This window comes from Notolepis coatsorum (assembly GCF_963971535.1).
Source record: "Notolepis coatsorum genome assembly, chromosome: 6".
In the NCBI taxonomy this organism is placed as follows: Eukaryota; Metazoa; Chordata; class Actinopteri; order Aulopiformes; family Paralepididae; genus Notolepis; species Notolepis coatsorum.
This window is the reverse complement of record NC_140170.1, coordinates 177,657,232-177,678,766: the sequence shown is the minus strand read 5'-3', so window position 1 is coordinate 177,678,766 and position 21,535 is coordinate 177,657,232. Positions and strand designations below refer to the sequence as shown.

The following is a 21,535-nucleotide window of genomic DNA, read 5'->3' as shown; positions in this document are numbered from 1 at the left end:
GAAAAAGAAAAAAAAATTGTAATGTTTTTTTTTAACCTATAATAGTGGGGATCGCGGCTCTCTGACACCATTATTTTGGGGGTCGCGGCCTGAAAACTTTGGGAACCCCTGCTCTAGTGAACAGTTTGACAAAGAGTAGAGGGGGAGGCCAGAGTGGAAACACTGGCCAGTGTTTGTGACACCAAGGGCGGTGTTTAGAGCTAAACTGGGAATCATTGAATGAATGGACAGAGGACTCCCTGCTGGACAACACTTTCCCACAATGGCCTCGACCGGTGATCTTCCGGTCATAAGCCTGGAGCCCTACCCATGTAGCCACGCTGCCATCCAACAAAACTCATACTCCAATCAGGAAGTGAACTTTCATTTATCTTTTTTATTTTATTTTATTGTCATTTATAGAAATGCGGTCGTGTACATTTTCCACTGACTTTGCTTTGAAACCAAATGAAGGCGAAGGACTGACTGAATTGACAATGGTCGTAAAAACGTGGTCCTGTGTGTGACCTCATCCAGCCTTCCTAGTCTCCACTAGAGTTGGCTACTAGAAACATGTCTGGTCAAAGAAATAAAAGGAAAATACTTGCAACTAGTTAACATTAGCTATTGTTCCATGCCTGGTGTTAACTAAAATGTTTGTGAAGTGAAGTCCATTAGTTCCAACATCTTTACAATAATAATAAATTACAGTAATAATCTTAATGATTATTATGATTATCATCGTGCTGTGCTTGGGACCTTTTGCACTGTGGGGTAGACCAGGAAGATGGAATGACACCCAACACAGGGGGGGAAACACATATTTAGTACCATTGTCTATCGAGAGTCAAGTGAACTCTAGTTCCCGTAATAAGAACTCCACCCCTCCCAGAGGGAGTGTGCGATGGCAGAATGCGACACCCCTCATTCTGCGAGTTCATTATTTGATGACAAAATGACTCAATTCTCAGTTGCTGAAGTTTACGTTTACATTTCACATCGATTTCATTGAAAGTGCGTCGACCCCCTCCTCCAGTGCAGTGAGACCTCCGGACCTCAGGGGGACGCCATAACGGCTGATTTTAGTTAGCCTTGGCGCGGAGCTGGGCCCTCTTGCCCGTCACGGCCTGGAAACCGGTCTTGATGCTGGCCACGGAGCAGCGGGAGTGACACGTCTCACACTGGAGGAAGTAGAGGCGGGTGTCCTTCTGCAGGATGGTGTCTGGAGAGCGGCACGTGTGGCAGGTCACATACTCCTCTGTAGAGAGAGAGAGGTGGGGGAGAGAGCGTTATGTCATGAGTGATAGTCATCTTTTTTTTGTAGTAACAATAGTAGTAACAATAGTAGTAGCAATAGTAGTAGAAGTAATAGTAGTAGCAAGAGTAGTAGTAGTAATAGTAGTAGCAAGAGTAGTAGCAGTAGTGCGTCACTGCATGATAAATAAAGACTTGTTCAAAAGTCCAGTTTATTATATTTAGTATTAGCGGTAGCAGTAGTAGTGATAGCAGTAGTAGTATTAGCAGCAGTAATAGTATTAGGTAGTAGTAATAGCAATAATAGCAGTAGTAATAGCAGTAGTAGTAATAGCGGTAGTAGTAATAATAGTATAGTATAGTAATAATAGTAACAGCAGCAGCAGTAGTGGTAATAGTAGTAGTAATAGCTGTAATAGTAATAAATTAAAGCAGTACCGCAATTTTCTGACTATAAGCCGCGGCTTTCCCCCCCATTTTTCGACCCTGCGGCTTATATAGCGGTGTGGCTAATCTATGGATTTTTACAGCTAACTGGGCGCACTCCCTCAGCTCTGTGACCGTCAGATCAGACTCCTAAATCTGCTGCAGCAGTGCACGCCTTGCCCCTCCTCCTCCCCCTCACATAACCACGTCAACAAACCATTACGGCAAGAGTCTAGTGTATGAGCAGCTCAGAGCTCCTCTTTCAACATAACTGAAGCATTAAACAAAATGACCCAGTCAACAAACTATTCACTTTAGTTTATTAATGCATGAGGCGTTGTCTAATGTTATCTAGCTACTGATAGCTCCTGATATAAGTTTGGCATTCGATTTCGCAGGTGCACGTTGGTACCGGGCTGGCGCTGGCTAAGCTAACTGGCTATCGTTCTGTGAGCTGGCGTTGGTACCTGGCTGGCACTGGCTAAGCTAACTGGCTATCGTTCTGTGAGCTGGCATTAGTACCTAGCTGGTGCTGGCTAACTGGCTATCGTTCTGTGAGCTAACGTTGGTACCTGGCTGGCGCTGGCTAAGCTAACTGGCTATCGTTCTGTGAGCTGGCGTTGGTACCTAGCTACCGTTACTGTTTAAACAAAAATGTTAATAAATGGGAGCTTCCTCAAACAGCCATCTCTTTCCCGACAATCCGCTCTGTGCACGAACCCTTACATATGGTAATTAAACATTAAAACACCTGCAGCTTATAGTAGTAATAATGGCTGTAATAGTAATAATAGCAGTAATAGTAGTAGTATTGCTTGTGGATATAATCTACATACTGATATATCTCCTGAGGACGTTTTCAATCTGTTTTTGCTGGAATCGCCCTTTAATGACCAGTTGGTTGTTTCCGTCTATGGAGCCACTAAGGAGAAAAACAACAGAATCAGAATATTAATTATTCTCAATCCAGGAAATCACATTTGGTGTTTTCTAGTCATTTGTTTATGTTTGTCATTTCAAAAAGGCCAGTTTTGTGGCTTTCATGTATGTTTACTTGAATTGGAAGTTTACATTAGACTGAGTCACAGTAGGTTAAAGTATTAGGAGTCACAGGAGGGTAAAGTCTTAGGAGTCACAGGAGGGTAAAGTATTAGGAGTCACAGGAGGGTAAAGTATTAGGAGTCACAGGAGGGTAAAGTATTCAAAACGACTGCCAGCAGCAGTCTGTCCATCTGGCTGCTGCGATTCTAGTTCCATCAGACCACAATGTTCACTTTATTGTGTTCGTTCTGAGGCAGAAGTCTTACTTAATGAATTGTCAAATAAACTAAACATATGGGAGTGGCATGAAATATCGTGAGCATACTATGAAATATCACAAGAATACTATGAATTTGTCACAGTTGGGATATTGGTTGAAAGCCCCACCATGTTCCCAGCTCAGCCAATAGGAACGCCAGGAGATGTTTTGGCTGTCGATGCAACCTGGAGAGGGAGAGACACAATATATACCACAGTGAGATTATTGAGCCAATAGTGAAATGATATGGATTATTCATAAAATAGATAATATATTTAAAAAAAAAGAGAGAGAAAACGCGTAGAACACAGTATTCATGGTTTGGTAAAGAGTTAATATTCGTAAAACCAGTGAATTCTTACAGCTTCCAGATGATAGATTATTATTAAGATAAAACTACTTAAGTGACAATGTACATTTCTGGCATCTGCTGGTCGCAAGCAGTACCGTCTGTTTTCAATGCATTTCCCATGAGCCTCTTTGCTTTGTTGCCTCCGTGTGCTTTCTTTTTACATGCAGGCGTTTTGCTGAGCGAATTCTTGGTTTCTTGGTGGTCGAGGAGGTTGCGCATTAGTTTCCCATAGTTGCAAAAAATACATTTTGGTGTTATTATAAAGATGATTTGGTGTTGCTGCGCTCAGCAGTACAGAAAAAACACCGGGAATACATTCTGCTCACAAAAAAACACATTCTGTGTGGGAAGAAACTATCGTACATCTGGTATCATGAGAAGGCAGACTAAAGCATGTCTCATCAGACCATCTGAGGCCGGAGCAGCGAAGGTTAGTGGTGTGTTGAAGCGTGGCTAAAGCACATCTCACCAGAGCAGCGGAGGCTAGTGGTGTGTTGAAGCGTGGCTAAAGCACGTCTCACCAGAGCAGCGGAGGATAGTGGCGTGTTGAAGCGTGGCTAAAGCACGTCTCACCAGAGCAGCGGAGGCTAGTGGTGTGTTGAAGCGTGGCTAAAGCACGTCTCACCAGAGCAGCGGAGGCTAGTGGTGTGTTGAAGCGTGGCTAAAGCACGTCTCACCAGAGCAGCGGAGGCTAGTGGCGTGTTGAAGCGCTGGCTAAAGCACGTCTCACCAGAGCAGCGGAGGCTAGTGGCGTGTTGAAGCGCTGGCTAAAGCACGTCTCACCAGAGCAGCGGAGGCTAGTGGCGTGTTGAAGCGCTGGCTAAAGCACGTCTCACCAGAGCAGCGGAGGCTAGTGGCGTGTTGAAGCGTGGCTAAAGCACGTCTCACCAGAGCAGCGGAGGCTAGTGGCGTGTTGAAGCGTGGCTAAAGCACGTCTCACCAGAGCAGCGGAGGTTAGTGGTGTGTTGAAGCGTGGCTAAAGCACGTCTCCACAGAGCAGCGGAGGCTAGTGGCGTGTTGAAGCGTGGCTAAAGCACGTCTCCACAGAGCAGCGGAGGCTAGTGGCGTGTTGAAGCGCTGGCTAAAGCACGTCTCACCAGAGCAGCGAAGGTTAGTGGTGTGTTGAAGCGTGGCTAAAGCACGTCTCACCAGAGCAGCGGAGGTTAGTGGTGTGTTGAAGCGCTGGCTAAAGCACGTCTCACCAGAGCAGCGGAGGCTAGTGGTGTGTTGAAGCGCTGGCTAAAGCACGTCTCACCAGAGCAGCGGAGGCTAGTGGTGTGTTGAAGCGTGGCTAAAGCACGTCTCACCAGAGCAGCGGAGGCTAGCTTACTGGCAAAGGGGGTCGATCCTGCTCCAAAGTTAAGCCATTTTAAGCCTTAAACTTGATGGAAGGAAAATGCTGGGGGTGGAGCTGGGGGGGGGGAGGGGGCAATATTGTCTATTGGCCTTTTCCTGCTCCAAACTAAACTATCATTATTATAGTTAATCAGTCCACCTATATTTTATTTTTGAATTGAATTGAATACTTTATTTTGACACAAATCGTATGACAAAAAAAAAACATTTTAAAAGACAAGACAATAACAGTGTCAATAACGCAGGTCAAAAATGGATAAAACACAATAAAGCCAAGGCTTGTTTCCATTGTGGTTCTTACAGTTTGCAGATGTCTGAAGTTAACAGGATGGTTTCTATACATTAGTTAATATATATTTGATTCTTACAGTTTGCAGATGTCTGAAGTAAACAAAGGATGTTTTCTATACATTAGTTAATATATTTTATCCTTACAGTTTGCAGATGTCTGTGAAGTTAACGAAGGATGTTTTCTTGGTGCCCACTCGGACCACCTGAGGAGGTTTCATGACAAACTTCCTCTTCTCTCCGGCCACCATGTCCGGGTTCTTCTCCCTCATGATGTCAAACACACGCAGCAGCAGCTACAGGTGGAACACACAACAATTAACTCACATTTATTAGCTTTTTAAAAACTCAATTCGTTTTAAATTCAACATTTGGGTGCACGTGTGTGTGTGTGTGTGTGTGTGTGTGCATCTACCTCATCATAGGTATAGTCCCTCTCTGTTCCATGCCAGGCAGGCCCAGTCTGGGAGCTGAAGGTGATGATGTCATCAGCACTCTTCCCCTCCTCCTCTTCCTCCCCTGGAAACACAGAGCGGACAGAGAGGTCAGGTTTACTGCAGTCATAACAGAGAGGTCAGGTTTACTGCAGTCATTACAGAGAGGTCAGGTTTACTGCAGTCATTACAGAGAGGTCAGGTTTACTGCAGTCATTACAGAGAGGAGGTCAGGTTTACTGCAGTCATTACAGAGAGGTCAGGTTTACTGCAGTCATTACAGAGAGGTCAGGTTAACTGCAGTCATTACAGAGAGGAGGTCAGGTTTACTGCAGTCATTACAGAGAGGTCAGGTTTACTGCAGTCATAACAGAGAGGTCAGGTTTACTGCAGTCATTACAGAGGTCAGGTTTACTGCAGTCATTACAGAGAGGAGGTCAGGTTTACTGCAGTCATAACAGAGAGGTCAGGTTTACTGCAGTCATAACAGAGAGGTCAGGTTTACTGCAGTCATTACAGAGAGGTCAGGTTTACTGCAGTCATTACAGAGAGGAGGTCAGGTTTACTGCAGGCATAACAGAGGTCAGGTTTACTGCAGTCATTACAGAGGTCAGGTTTACTGCAGTCATAACAGAGAGGTCAGGTTTACTGCAGTCATTACAGAGAGGTCAGGTTTACTGCAGTCATTACAGAGGTCAGGTTTACTGCAGTCATTACAGAGAGGTCAGGTTTACTACAGTCATTACAGAGAGGTCAGGTTTACTGCAGTCATTACAGAGAGGTCAGGTTTACTGCAGTCATTACAGAGAGGTCAGGTTTACTGCAGTCATTACAGAGAGGTGAGGTTTACTGCAGTCATTACAGAGAGGTCAGGTTTACTGCAGTCATTACAGAGAGGTCAGGTTTACTGCAGTCATTACAGAGAGGTGGTCAGGTTTACTGCAGTCATTACAGAGAGGAGGTCAGGTTTACTGCAGTCATTACAGAGAGGAGGTCAGGTTTACTGCAGTCATTACAGAGAGGAGGTCAGGTTTACTGCAGTCATTACAGAGAGGTCAGGTTTACTGCAGTCATTACAGAGAGGAGGTCAGGTTTACTGCAGTCATTACAGAGAGGTCAGGTTTACTGCAGTCATTACAGAGAGGTCAGGTTTACTGCAGTCATTACAGAGAGGTCAGGTTTACTGCAGTCATTACAGAGAGGTCAGGTTTACTGCAGTCATTACAGAGGTCAGGTTTACTGCAGTCATTACAGAGTGGTCAGGTTTACTGCAGTCATTACAGAGTGGTCAGGTTTACTGCAGTCATAACAGAGAGGTCAGGTTTACTGCAGTCATTACAGAGAGGTCAGGTTTACTGCAGTCATTACAGAGAGGTCAGGTTTACTGCAGTCATTACAGAGAGGTCAGGTTTACTGCAGTCATTACAGAGAGGTCAGGTTTACTGCAGTCATTACAGAGGTCAGGTTTACTGCAGTCATTACAGAGAGGTCAGGTTTACTGCAGTCATTAGAGAGGTCAGGTTTACTGCAGTCATTACAGAGAGGTCAGGTTTACTGCAGTCATTACAGAGAGGAGGTCAGGTTTACTGCAGTCATTAGAGAGAGGAGGTCAGGTTTACTGCAGTCATTACAGAGAGGTCAGGTTTACTGCAGTCATTACAGAGGTCAGGTTTACTGCAGTCATTACAGAGTGGTCAGGTTTACTGCAGTCATTACAGAGTGGTCAGGTTTACTGCAGTCATAACAGAGAGGTCAGGTTTACTGCAGTCATTACAGAGAGGTCAGGTTTACTGCAGTCATTACAGAGGTCAGGTTTACTGCAGTCATAGCAGAGAGGTCAGGTTTACTGCAGTCATTACAGAGAGGTCAGGTTTACTGCAGTCATAGCAGAGCGGTCAGGGAAACACTGATGTCAGTTCATGGTCTCCATTTGTGTTACTATCCGTTTTATTCCATTGTATTTTACATGGGTTCATTTAAATGTTTTATTTTATATTGTATACATCTGTATTCTATTCATTTGTAAGGCTCTGGAAATGCTGAACTTCCTAGACAAGTCGGGCTAATCTGATCAAATATAAATAATTTTGAAGTTTATTCTCGTGTTCCGTTTCATGTGAATTCTAGGCCACGGTGACGAGTTTGGTAGCTAAGCGATGATGGACGTCAACATCAAAACAATTCGGCATATCCAACTGGTTTAGGTTAAGGGCCATTGAGATCTCATCTCTTGCCGTGTCCACATTGTAGATAAAGGCAACTCAGAGGCTGGTGGCCATTTTGGCTCTCCTTGGGGACAGCGGTTTCATTCTTTGAAGTGGACCGCATGTGCCTGGACTTAATTAAACAACCCATGTCTGTTTCTCTGGTGCTCCAAGTGGTATTGTGTTGTTAAATGTGTTAAATAGCTGGTATAAAGTGTGTGGTCAGTAACATGGGTCTCCCAGGCTCTGCAGTAAACAGAATTTATTTTCTGGTATTCCGTTCCCATTTGATCCAATTTCTTGTTGCAGATTATTTTACTAGTTTAAACCAGATATTTTCTTAAAAACTAGTCACATTTTTGTCCAAAATGTTTCTCCCCATGTGGAGTTCTCTCTCCCGATTGGATAAAGTGGGAACGGGATACCAGAAAATGTATTCTGCATTTACTGCAGAGCGGAGGGACTGGGAGACCTGCGTTACTGAACAAACACTATGATCAGTGATGGCTGCAGAGCGGAGGGACTGGGAGACCTGTGTTACTGAACAAACACTATGATCAGTGATGGCTGCAGAGCGGAGGGACTGGGAGACCTGTGTTACTGAACAAACACTATGATCAGTGATGGCTGCAGAGCGGAGGGACTGGGAGACCTGTGTTACTGAACAAACACTATGATCAGTGATGGCTGCAGAGCGGAGGGACTGGGAGACCTGTGTTACTGAACAAACACTATGATCAGTGATGGCTGCAGAGCGGAGGGACTGGGAGACCTGTGTTACTGAACAAACACTATGATCAGTGATGGCTGCAGAGCGGAGGGACTGGGAGACCTGCGTTACTGAACAAACACTATGATCAGTGATGGCTGCAGAGCGGAGGGACTGGGAGACCTGTGTTACTGAACAAACACTATAATCAGTGATGGCTGCAGAGCGGAGGGACTGGGAGACCTGTGTTACTGAACAAACACTATGATCAGTGATGGCTGCAGAGCGGAGGGACTGGGAGACCTGTGTTACTGAACAAACACACTATGATCAGTGATGGCTGCAGAGCGGAGGGACTGGGAGACCTGCGTTACTGAACAAACACTATGATCAGTGATGGCTGCAGAGCGGAGGGACTGGGAGACCTGCGTTACTGAACAAACACTATGATCAGTGATGGCTGCAGAGCGGAGGGACTGGGAGACCTGTGTTACTGAAGAAACACTCTATAATCAGTGATGGCTGCAGAGCGGAGGGACTGGGAGACCTGTGTTACTGAACAAACACTATGATCAGTGATGGCTGCAGAGCGGAGGGACTGGGAGACCTGTGTTACTGAACAAACACTATGATCAGTGATGGCTGCAGAGCGGAGGGACTGGGAGACCTGTGTTACTGAACAAACACTATGATCAGTGATGGCTGCAGAGCGGAGGGACTGGGAGACCTGTGTTACTGAACAAACACTTTATAATCAGTGATGGCTGCAGAGCGGAGGGACTGGGAGACCTGCGTTACTGAACAAACACTATAATCAGTGATGGCTGCAGAGCGGAGGGACTGGGAGACCAGTGTTACTGAACAAACACTCTATAATCAGTGATGGCTGTTTACTGCAGAACGGAGGGACTGGGAGACCTGTGTTACTGAACAAACACTATGATCAGTGATGGCTGCAGAGCGGAGGGACTGGGAGACCTGTGTTACTGAACAAACACTATAATCAGTGATGGCTGTCAGAATGTACACTTTTCAACAAAAGAAAATACCACTTACAGTAACTTTCCTTTAACTGAATTAAACAACCTCAACCTGCTGTCTGATTCACCTGATCCGTCTCTTACCAGATCCATCACCTGTGTGTCTCTGAAGCCACTTTCAGACTAGAGGACCTTCTGAAGGAATCTGTACAGATCCTCGTTCTGATCAATACATCACTGTCGTGCTGTCAACAATACAATTTTTATGGACGTGTTTTGGTTTATACAAAATAGAATACAATACAAGACATGTTTTAGGGCTGTTTGATTATGACAAAATCATAATCACGATTCTTTTGACTGACTGATATTGAAATAACAATTACTCAATGATTTGAGAATATCATATGAACGCTTGCAGTGAAGAACCACATAAGTCCATTTTGTAATTATTTTGACAGTCCATGTATTTGCAGTTGTAATGTCAATCCAAATCACTTGGGAGTGTGAATGTGATACATCACAAGAACTCTTATTTACATAATAAAGTACTCAACCTCTACTGTCTTTAACCTCTTCATTCTGACACTCGAGTCACAACAACGGACTTCTTTGTCAACTTTCACCACCTGCCGTGGTCTCTTTCAGAGCGGATGCTCGTTGGCTACAATGGTGAACACTAACTCACCATCTTTAGAAAATAAGGTACTTAACCTCTGTCTTTAACAACATTATAACTCACCATCTTTAGATGATAAAGTACTCAACCTCTACCGTCTTTAACTATGAATTAACACAACACTCTTAACTTACCATCTTTAGATGATAAAGTACTCAACCTCTACCGTCTTTAACTATGAATGAACACAACACTCCAAGTTACCTTTAGATAATAACTAGTGATGCACGATATATCTGCATTTTTTTTTACACATCGGTATCGGGCCGATATTAAAAAGAAAAGAAAAAGAAAAAATTTAATCTTTTCTTTTTCTTTTTACATGTTTTGGCCTTAAATAGGTTCAAAATATCAGTCATTTCTGAAAAAGTTTAAAAAAAATGGCGTTTTGGAAAATAGCTCTTTATTTGATTATCATAAAAAAGTGTTTTCTATACAGAGATATCGACATCGGTAAATATCGGTATCGGCCAGAACAGCAATATTAATATACGGTAGGTTATCTGCCACAATTTTCACATCAGTGCATCACTAATAATGTTTGAAAAAAGAAATTCTCTGAAAAAGTCAAATGGAGTTAGGGCTTGCGTCCACCTAGCGCATATTTCTCCGTGAAACATGCTGGGAGTGCGCCGGCAGAGCTGGCTTGAAGCGCATCTTGTAGATGACAGAAATAAATCTACAGCCATGCCGCGGTTTTGCACATATTATAGCATATTTGAATAACTTTATTGTATATTAATTATATATATAGTTATTGCCTGACACCACAGTTCGCCCTTTGCTTTTTATTAGCTTTTTAGTAGTGTATTCGTGTGGTTATTATTATTAGTTTTGTCACGAATCTCAATGGTCTGTGGGAGACAGCCAGACAGGCAGGCAGCTCCGGTGTCAGGTTACAAACAGAGTGGTAGATGAATGGCTGTGATTGGTTGTCTGAAAATGAGCTCCAGCACATCGCTCTGAAAGTTCAGAAAGTTTCAACTTTCGGCCGCACAAAAAAGCTGAGAAAAGAAGCCGACGGCAGCGCACTTCCTAGAGGCGGCCGCATGCGCCCCCTCCCCATTGGAATACATTGAAAACAGATGCGTGCGGTCAGAAATATGCGCCAAGTGGACGCGGGCCCTTATGTGGTTCTTCGACCGAGGTACTCATATGACAACAATTTAATTTGTTTAACCTTTCTTTTCGATAAAAAGGCTGGCTTTGTCATCTTCTGTCATCAAAGACGTTTCAATATAACTGGAGAAGCGTGCCGTGGCTCCTCCTCCCTCTCAACACCTCAACTGTTTGGCCTCGGAGGGGGGGGGGGGGGGCACCACTGTTATAATAATCATTGTATGTCAATTATCTTGTTTTCATGATCATGGGAAGCCAAAATCGTAATGGAAATTGAAACTGGAGTAATGGCAGAGCCCTAAAATGTTTAGAGTCTCAGATTCAGATTCCTTTTTATCGTCACGTCATTCAGTACCTTTTACAGCAAAAAGAAAAAGGGAAATTCGCTTTATTGTGGTTCCTCGACCGTAGCAGCATCCAATATAATATAAAATAATCTAAGATAAAAAATTGCATAGAATAAAATGTTAAAAGAAATGACAGCAAGATGACTATATACAATTCTAACAAAGTGTGCAGATAACAGGATGAGAAAATAAATATAAAAAGATATATAAATAACTCACCATCGTCTTTGTTCTCAGAGTCCATTTCCTCCAGGAAGTTCACCTGTTTCTTCTTCTTCTTCTTCTTCATGGGTAGTCCCATGTCGTCATTGATCTCCACGACGTCCTCAAAAGGTTCCTCCTCAATATTCAGCTCCTGTTCGGACAGGAAGCACATCATCATCATCATTAACTGTCAGCTATGACATCACTAGATCTGTATATAGACACTGATGGTGCGTTCAGTCGGTCCTCGTCAGCTCGTAAAGTCAGAGATTTCAGAGTTTACCAGCAGGAAGTTGAACAGCCAAGTAGAGCCAACCAAGTGGGAAATACCAGTGGTAAACTACCAAGTGGTAAATACCAGTGGTAAACTACCAAGTGGTAAATACCAGTAATTAACTACCAAGTGGTAAATAATACCAGTAATTAACTACCAAGTGGTAAATAATACCAGTGGTAAACTACTTTTTTTTAGAGGGGCATAATCCCACGGGACAATGCATTGGTAACTTGTTTCAAATGACAATATATACCCCATGAATATTATTGCACGGATCGGAATAAGCGTGGGAGTGTGCGTGTGCGCTATGATATTTTGCAACAGGTTGCCGTGACGCGAGTGCCGACAGAGAGAGCAGAGAACGAGCGAGCGAGAGAGAGGGAGGGAGAGACAGACAGACAGAGGGAGAGAGAGAGAAGGAGAGAGAGACAGAGAACGAGCGAGAGAGAGAGAAGGAGAGAGAGACAGAGAGAGGGAGAGAGGAGAGATGCTCGGAGAGTGCACGTGTTTCCCCAGTCGGGAATATGTAAATGTTCCGAGATGACTCGAAGGAGAGAGAGAGGAGAGATGCGTCCCGACTGCATGTATGCTTTACCCAACGCAGTTGTGTTTCCGGGTTCCCGTTTTGCGCTCCGATTGGCGACTGACCTACACGCGTACGCCCCCCTCGCTATTGCCTTTGGGCCGTGATATGAAGACAGATTTAACTGGGTATAGGAAGCGAGTACCATACGAGCCGCAAATTGACTGCGACAACAACCCAATAATAAACACTCGAACCAGCTATTACCAGACAATTACAACAGACAATTACACTGGTCCTCCCGATGTGTTCGTTCAACTCGCGTCTCTGCGACCAGCCGCTCTATCGGAGATAGGATCACATTGTGTCATGTTTTGCTAGAGAGGGTGGCGATGTTTATTATTCCGAATAGATCTACACGGGCTTATAGCCTATAATACGTGACATTTGAAGCAGGCACCACTGCTGTTGTAATAGCTGTTTCGAGTGTTTATTATTGGGTTGTTGTCGCAGTCAATTTGCGGCTCGTATGGTACTCGCTTCCTATACCCAGTTAAATCTGTCTTCATATCCCACGCCCCAAAGGCGATAGCGAGGGGGGCGTACGCGTGTAGGTCAGTGGCCAATCAGAGCGCAAAACGGGAACCCGGAAACACAACTGCGTTGGGTAAAGCATACGTGTACGCGTCCCGACTGCGTGTGGGGAAACGCACACGTCGCAGTCAGGACGCATCTCTCCTCTCTCGGGAGTGTGTGTAAAATGCTCTGTATCCCTCTCTCTCGCTCGTCCTCTGCTCTCTCTCCGTCGGCACACGCACCACGTCAACCCGTTTGTCAGTATTTCCACTCGCTCTGTTGTTGAGCGAATGGGTGAGTGTGCACTACAACCATAGAGGGGGCGTTAGCTATGCAGATGAGAATTCTTATACGTCACAGATACGCAAAATTCAGAATGGCTTAGTTCAGTCCAGGGGGAGGATCTCGTGACACATGATCTGGACTGATAAGCCAAAATGAGAATTAGAGACACAGACCCCATTGATACAACCCCACATTGCTAGAAAACAATGCTAAACACTGGAAAAGGCCATTTATAAAGACATGGGACCTTTAATTGTACACATTTTACGCCTGTGGTAATAATATGGAAAGATTATGGTTAATTAAATGTGCCTCATCTCAGCCTATTCATATTCAGAGGAGACAACTGACAGTTCCATTTCTGACCTTCACTCCTTCCTCCAGCTCTGTTTCTGACCTTCACTCCTTCCTCCAGCTCTGTTTCTGACCTTCACTCCTTCCTCCAGTTCTGTTACTGACCTTCACTCCTTCCTCCACCAGTTCCGTTTCAAATGTCTTGGTGGCCTTTTTCTTCTTCTTCTTCTTCTGGTTAAAGAAGTCCAAGTCGTCAAGGTCATCTGAGATTTCTGGAGAGCAGAGAGAGAGAGGAAGAGACAAAGTAGGAGAGAAAGAGTAGGATATAGAGAGAGCAAAAGAGACAAGTAGAAAGAGAAGGACAGCAAGAGAGGAGAGGGGGGAGAGAAAGAAAGAGTACAGGAAGTAGAGGGGATAGAAGGGTGGTAGAGAAAGAATGAGTGGGTAGAAAGAGAGGAGGTAGGTTTAGGGTTAGATGGGAATAGATGAGATTTTATCAATACCGATAACATTATCGATTCTGCTTATCGGTCCGATTCTTTTTCGATTCCCTTATCGATTCCTGATCAATTGTAAAATTTATAAATTGGAAATGCAACAGAACTAAGCTGGTTAGAATAACAACATGCAACTTGACATTTCTGATTGTCATTTATTGTTGAGCCCCCATGTCAGAAAAATACAAAAACTGTAAAGACAATTTAACCTCTTAAGCCAGGAGCCCTATTTTCTGAAAATCCGCCTAAAATACATACCTAAGTAAATGGAATATTGCTCCACTTCTACAAGGTCCATTTGCATATTCTTGGTATCTAGGGACATCTATGGACCTCAGTGAATGTATTCCCAGTGTCAGAAATATTGTGTCTATTACTAGGCTTGCTTAAATTGTAATGAACCAAAAGGAGAATATCAATGCTATTTTTTTTTTCATCAAATGCAGGCTTCAATCTATGTTGTTTAGTCCATCTGTTCAGTACTGCTCAGCACTGTTTCAAGATGCACAAAGAGCTCTTCTTCTTATTTGATTTTCCGGCAGTGTAGACGCATCATGGCGTATTACTGCCCTCCGCAATTCTTTTGATGGGCTCTTCTTCTTTTCTTTTTTGATTATGACATCATACTGTGACATCACAAATGTTCTAGAATGTTCTATTAAGACAAATAAGACGGTTCAATGACTTTATCTAAATCCAATCAATATTCCTAATGCCGTTTCAATGTAAGGTTATAAAAATAAACAAACATTCATATAATACAATAACCTAAATATACAGCTAAGCCCCATTGTATTCTGAAATGTAGACTTTTAACAGTGTAGGCAACTAAGCCAATAGAAATAAGGTATAACTCATGAGTGCTTTGGCTCCTATACAACAGTGTACAGTGCGCATAGAATATGGCATATATTATTGAAATCGTTTTCTCTAACATACACATCTATTTCTATATTTAATATGGTTTCATATATACTCCAGTGCGCCATCAGACCGATTCGGCCGTCAGACGCTTGTAGCGCGCACATGGTTGCCCTGATGACAGGCAGCTTACCTTTTTTTTTTGTCTGCTTTTTTCTCCTCCTTTTTCTGTGATTTTTCTCCCATCCCAATTTCCTCTTGTGCCAATTCTCCCTCCCCTGTCCTGATCGATGCTCGCATGTGCCCCCCACTGGTCGTCGTAGGGAGGGTAGAAGCCCATCACATGTCCCCTCCGATACATGTGGAGGCAGCCAACCACTTCTTTTTCACCTGCCAGCGCGGACTATCATTGGCGAGGTGTAACGTGTGGGAGGCTCACACTGCCCCCGCCATCTCCTGTCTTTGCTGTGCAGGCGCCCTGTCCGACCTGTAGGAGTCACTGTTTTACAACGACCAGATTACCACCCATCCGACTTCCCTCCCGCTGACTCTGCCAATTGAGTCAGTATGACGGCCGGCCCAAGCCGGAGGCAACGCTGACAGCCGGATTCGAGACCGGTGTCTCTTGCGTTGGTGACGAGCGCTGCGCCACCCAGCCGCCCGATAGGCAGCTTACTTTTAAGAAATGTTACCGTCACTTGCGGGGGGATTCCCCAGGTCGGGGGGATTCCCCAGGCTGGCAGAACTATCACTTGCAGGGGGATTCCCCAGGCTGGCAGAACTGGCAAAGTATATAACATCGGTACCATCCGAGCAAGTGTTTTTGGACTGATTGTGACCATACTGCATGCGCTGCCGTCTGACACCCTGGGACCATGTGAGTCAGCTGAGACAGGCTATTTATGTTCTATGTAGGCTATCTTGTTACAAAATAATAATAATAATAATAATAATAATAATAATAATAATAATAATAATAATAATAATAATAATAATAATAATAATAGCCTCATTGAAAATACTCTTGTTACTTAGTACAGTTGGTTATTTTCAGCGTTTTATGCGTCTATCTGTTATTTAGTTGGACATTTGTTGACAAGCAGATTTAAAATGGTTTATTTATTAAGTTAACACTTTAATCGCCGATGACGTGTTTAGACGTCATTCCTAGCCATGCTCATTCTGCCGAAGACACCGTAACTCGTCTTTGATGTCAATATTTCAAAAATCTGTGATCGAAATCATATTTCTCCTCCGGGGTCCTGAGATATACTGCTGATCTCCACTCAACTCTAGCGGTTCAAGAGCGCCATCTGGTGGCCAATCGGCAGATCGCCAACAGGAAGTGACTCGTCAAACAGGAAGTGCTCATCCATAAATCGTCCGGGCACTCGCGATCATTAGCAGGACTCTATCTCAACACACTGGATAATCAATTGCTCGCCCTAACTCAATAAACAACGTTATTTGGACGTATATAGTATTATACATCCTGGAAATGGTTCATCAGGATCAACATCCCATAATCGAAAACTGTCTACTCCACGCTGATCGTCCAATGGCGCGAGGAAGATACGGTGAGTTTCAACGTTATTTTCTAACGTATTCTATACTAACTGATCTGATGATCATATGACCCACACTAGATGAATGGTATAACGTTGCCCACGGAATTATAAACGCCCCCTCGCCCATCCGGTCAATATCAGATGATACGTAGTAACTTCTAGAAGTACCTCCAGTTGAAATTTTTCATCTGGCACCAATCGCTACCAAACTGTATTTGATCATCAATATAATGCATTTGGGGCTATAAATCAAGTTCTGAAGAAAGCTGCAGAAAACGATAAAAACATACTTATACTTTAGACAATATTTTAGTATGAATATGTGAATGAAAAAGTATATCGTTGCTACACCCTGAACAATGGATATAGGACATTGAATGGGCCATAATAATGTCAATTTAGCAATAGAATTTAAAAAGTTATAGCCCTGCAAAGAAGGGGAACTTCTCCATAGACAAATAGAGCTGGCTAGGGATGGTAAATTATGAATTTAACCATGGCGATCAAAGTGTTAATATAAAACCATGTTTAGAAAATGTTTGAGTTTGTTAAATACATGCTTTTGATTTTTTCTTTGAGTGGGAGTGATGTTTTTTTGTTGTTAGCTAATTTCTTGCCATCAAGAAAGGTACAGGTAGGTAAACCTGCATCGTTAGTAGTGAAAGCAAATTAATCTGTGCACGCTGAATTAAACCCTCTATAAAAATGTAAATAGCTGTTATTTATTTCTATATTATTATTATTATTATTTTTAAAACCAACAGGGAGCCACTGCAGAGTGGCTAGGGTTAGTTGCTTTAGGTCTAAGACAAGTCTAGGGTTAATTCACATCAGTCCCTTCTTTCCTCTTTACCTTTCCTCCTCCCGTCATCCTCCTCTGGGTCGATCTCCTCCTTCTCTCCTCCGTCCTGCTCCGTGTCCTTAGGCTCAGGCTGCGCCTCCTCGGTCCCTCCGTCTCCTCCATCTCCTCCGTCTCCTCCCTCCTCCATCATGAAGGGCTTCTTCTTCTTCTTCTTCTTCTTGGACATGTTGGGGTCAAATATCATCTAGGGGAGAAGAAGAGTACAGTAGGGTAACATCAGGTCAACGGTAATAATTCACTGTAAGCACACACAGTATTCATTAGTAATTCCATCACAGACATCTTGGTCCCAAACAACAAATTATTGTTATGAAAAGAAGATGATTATCATTCAACCGTGTGGTCAATGAGCTCTGGCATTGTGCCACTGTCTGGCAAAACTGAAAATATAAAATACAGCCTGGATTAGAGCTTTGGATGGTAAAATGCAGCCTGGGTTTAGATAGTAAAATACAGCCTGGATTAGAGCTTCAGGTTTAGATAGTAAAATACAGCCTGGATTAGAGCTTCAGGTTTAGATGGTAAAATACAACATGGATTAGAGCTTCAGGTTTAGATGGTAAAATACAGCTTGGATTAGAGCTTCAGGTTTAGATGGTAAAATACAGCCTGGATTAGAGCTTCAGGTTTAGATGGTCAAATACAACATGGATTAGAGCTTCAGGTTTAGATGGTCAAATACAACATGGATTAGAGCTTCAGGTTTAGATGGTCAAATACAACATGGATTAGAGCTTCAGGTTTAGATGGTCAAATACAGCCTGGATTAGAGTTTTAGGTTTAGATGGTCAAATAAAGCCTGGATTAGAGCTTTAGGCAGAGGTTACACCTTTCGTATCATCTTCGTATTGTTTTCTTATGCGTATCGCCGCGACGTCGTGCGCCTGAGTCAAACTTTCGTTTTTTTTCCGTTTTTGTCAGCCAAGCACACTGATGTAGTACACTGCCAAAGCAGTAGGTGGCAGTAGGTGGCAAACATGAAGGCAATTTCAACCAATCAGAACGAATGTGCCAATACACTTCCTGGTGGAAGCTCCAGCAAAGAAATGTCAATAAGGCAGGCGCCTATGCCGCGCCACCATCTTGCTTGCTCACTCAATGCAGCAATTCTTTTTTCAGCAAAGCCTAATAAAAGTGCAATAAACAAAACGGATACATTCACTGTGTGTTCTGCCTGTCATTTGTTGATGAAACAAAACTAACGTCAACACAAGTGACCACCAAGAGCAGATAGTTTAGTCTAAAAACGATCGGTAGCATTGTTAGCTGCATGCTAACGTCAATGGAGTATGCCATTATAACAATATAGCATTGTGGCTAGAAGCTAACGTTAGCTCACGCTACTTAGCCAGCACGAAACTGATGATATCGCGAGCTATCAGTAGTTAGATAACATTAGAGACAACGCTGTGTGTATTAAACAAAGGTGAATAGATGACTGGGCCATTTTGTTTAATGCTTGTTAAGTTGAAAGAGGAACTCTGAGCTAACAGGGTCTGAATCCTGATAGCTCACGTTAGCCAGCTGTTCATGCAATCGGTAATGCTAGCAGAATGAATGGATGTAAACTTTATTTAACATATTGCATATGGGTACAATACAATACGGCTCAATACAAACAATTGTTAAGGGAATGCAGACTGTTGTAGCTTGGACTGGGGTCCTTATAACAATAACTTGACAACACATGGTAGCTGAAGCTATTTGGGACACGGAGCTCTGTCCCAAACACACACACTGTTGTCACCGGAAGGGCACGCAGATGGTATCTACTGCGCATGGGCGTTTTCGCAACAACGGCTAGCGTGCTGACTACACGCTGTTGTCGACTCGTTTTTTTTGCGTATCTCCAAACGCAAACACAATTTTGCGTTTCAGCCGTATCCACAAAAAAACGCCAAAAAACGCGTTTCTGTGTAGATAGGACATGATACGTCGTCAAAAACGTATAAAAAAACGCCAGGAATACACTAGTCTAACCTCAGCCTTAGGTTTAGATGGTCAAATACAGCGTGGATTAGAGCTTTAGGTTTAGATGGTCAAATACAGCCTGGATTAGAGCTTTAGGTTTAGATGGTCAAATACAGCCTGGATTAGAGCTTTAGGTTTAGATAGTCAAATAACAGCGTGGATTAGAGCTTTAGGTTTAGATGGTCAAATACAGCCTGGATTAGAGCTTTAGGTTTAGATGGTCAAATACAGCCTGGATTAGAGCTTTAGGTTTAGATGGTCAAATACAGCGTGGATTAGAGCTTTAGGTTTAGATGGTCAAATACAGCGTGGATTAGAGCTTTAGGTTTAGATGGTCAAATACAACATGGATTGAGCTTCAGGTTTAGATGGTCAAATAACAGCCTGGATTAGAGCTTTAGGTTTAGATGGTCAAATAACAGCCTGGATTAGAGCTTTAGGTTTAGATGGTCAAATAACAGCCTGGATTAGAGTTTTAGATAGTCAAATAACAGCCTGGATTAGAGCTTTAGGTTTAGATGGTCAAATAACAGCATGGATTAGAGCTTTAGGTTTAGATAGTCAAATAACAGCGTGGATTAGAGCTGTAGGTTTAGATAGTAAAATACAACATGGAAAGAAGATGATTATCATTCAACTGTGGCCAGTGAGCTGTGGCCCTGTGCCATATTGTCTGTCAAAACTGCCATGAGAACACCATGAACAGCATAATGATACTTAAGGTGAATTCTTCTATCTGTATGATGTATTCTGAATATTGATAGTTATGATGAATTCTGAATATTGATAGTCATGATGAATTATATATCAACTAGGGGCTCGTTTGGCTCAACACTGCTGACCTTTAAGGGTATTCCTGTTGGCCCTCGTGTCTGAAAACTCTGAAACTGATCAAATATATAATAACAATAAATAACGTCCTACTGTCAAACACATGTTATGGTTTGTAAACTAACCAACACACAAAGCAAAAGGCACGGAGGCGACTTGTGGCGAATTAGCATGTTGGTTTTACTGGACTGCTCACACACACACACGACAACGATGTTAGCCGTTAGCTCGTCGGCTAAACCGGCTCCAACAAAAGACACATCCGCTCTTTTTTCAGCCAGAAACGCAGTGAAACCCTGCACATGTTGTCCTCCGTGTGTCTCACCTCGTCTCCGGACATATCTGGTGGCTGTGTTTTATTATCCAACGGTGAAAAATGTGTTTTAAAGCAGTCCGGTGTCTCGCTGCGAGGAGATGCACATGCGACCCTTTTCCGTATACCAGTGCGCAGGAGCAAACGCGAGGTGACTTCTGGGAGTTGCTGTTTTTTGTTATTAACCAAGGGAACTGTACAAGCAGGAAGGGATTGAATGAATGAATGAAAACTTTATTTAACAGATTGCAGAATGGGTACAATACAGTACGGCTCAATACATACAATTGTTAAGGGGATGCAGACCTGAGAAAGACGTTTGTCTTGTTTCCATCAGGGTCCCCCATTTTCAATTCATATAGACATATATGACATACATGACATACAGATAGTCAGTACTGCTACATCTATACATTTATGACATACCAGATTTGCAAATACAGTACTGTTTGTGATACAGAAGGAGTCAAGAAAAGGGAGTATATACATTTGACGTAGAAACTGTACATTGGAGGTTGGGTGGGGGGGGTTGGGTACATTGGGATATTGACAACCATACTGGGTAATTTACATTGGAGGTGTTTGGGGGGGGGGGGGGGGGGCGGGGGGCACACTGTATAAACAAGTAACACTGTACATTGAGGGGGGGGGGGGGGGAGACACTGTACAAACAAACACAATTGTACATTGAACTATTGACAAAACCATACTAGGTAAATGACTGTACATTGGAGGGGGTTGGAATGATTGGGTTAGGATATTTACAGGGGCCAGTGTTGAATTGCAGTCTCCCGTAGGTGTCCCTTGAGAGAGGTTTTGAAAGTGGGTAGTGATCCACATTCCTTTACAGCTTTGGGTAGGGCGTTCCACATTGATGTGGCATAATTGCGAAACGTGTTTAGTCCCTTATTTGAGCCGAATCTGGGTTTGACATGATTTGTGGAGCTCCCTCTGGTGTTGTGATCGTGGTATTCACTGACCTTTGGGAAGTATTTTGACATGTACATGGGTAGTTACATCATAATAATAGCAGCGTTCTAATCATG

The 21,535-nt window shown here is 43.3% G+C and overlaps 1 protein-coding gene across 1 annotated transcript; it reads right to left on the bottom strand.

The window, feature by feature from the left end:
- Nucleotides 1–356: 356 nt before the first annotated feature.
- On the bottom strand, nt 357–20,620 carry LOC311230517 (eukaryotic translation initiation factor 2 subunit 2-like). Its single transcript, XM_084316811.1, has 9 exons — nt 20,502–20,620; nt 17,366–17,558; nt 13,752–13,858; nt 11,647–11,782; nt 5,371–5,474; nt 5,103–5,251; nt 3,088–3,144; nt 2,496–2,581; nt 357–1,237 (listed from the first exon to the last, which is right to left on the bottom strand). The coding sequence occupies exons 1-9, from the start codon at nt 20,514–20,516 to the stop codon at nt 1,062–1,064; spliced, it is 1,023 nt and encodes a 340-aa protein (XP_084172937.1). The 5' UTR covers nt 20,517–20,620; the 3' UTR covers nt 357–1,061.
- Nucleotides 20,621–21,535: the final 915 nt, after the last annotated feature.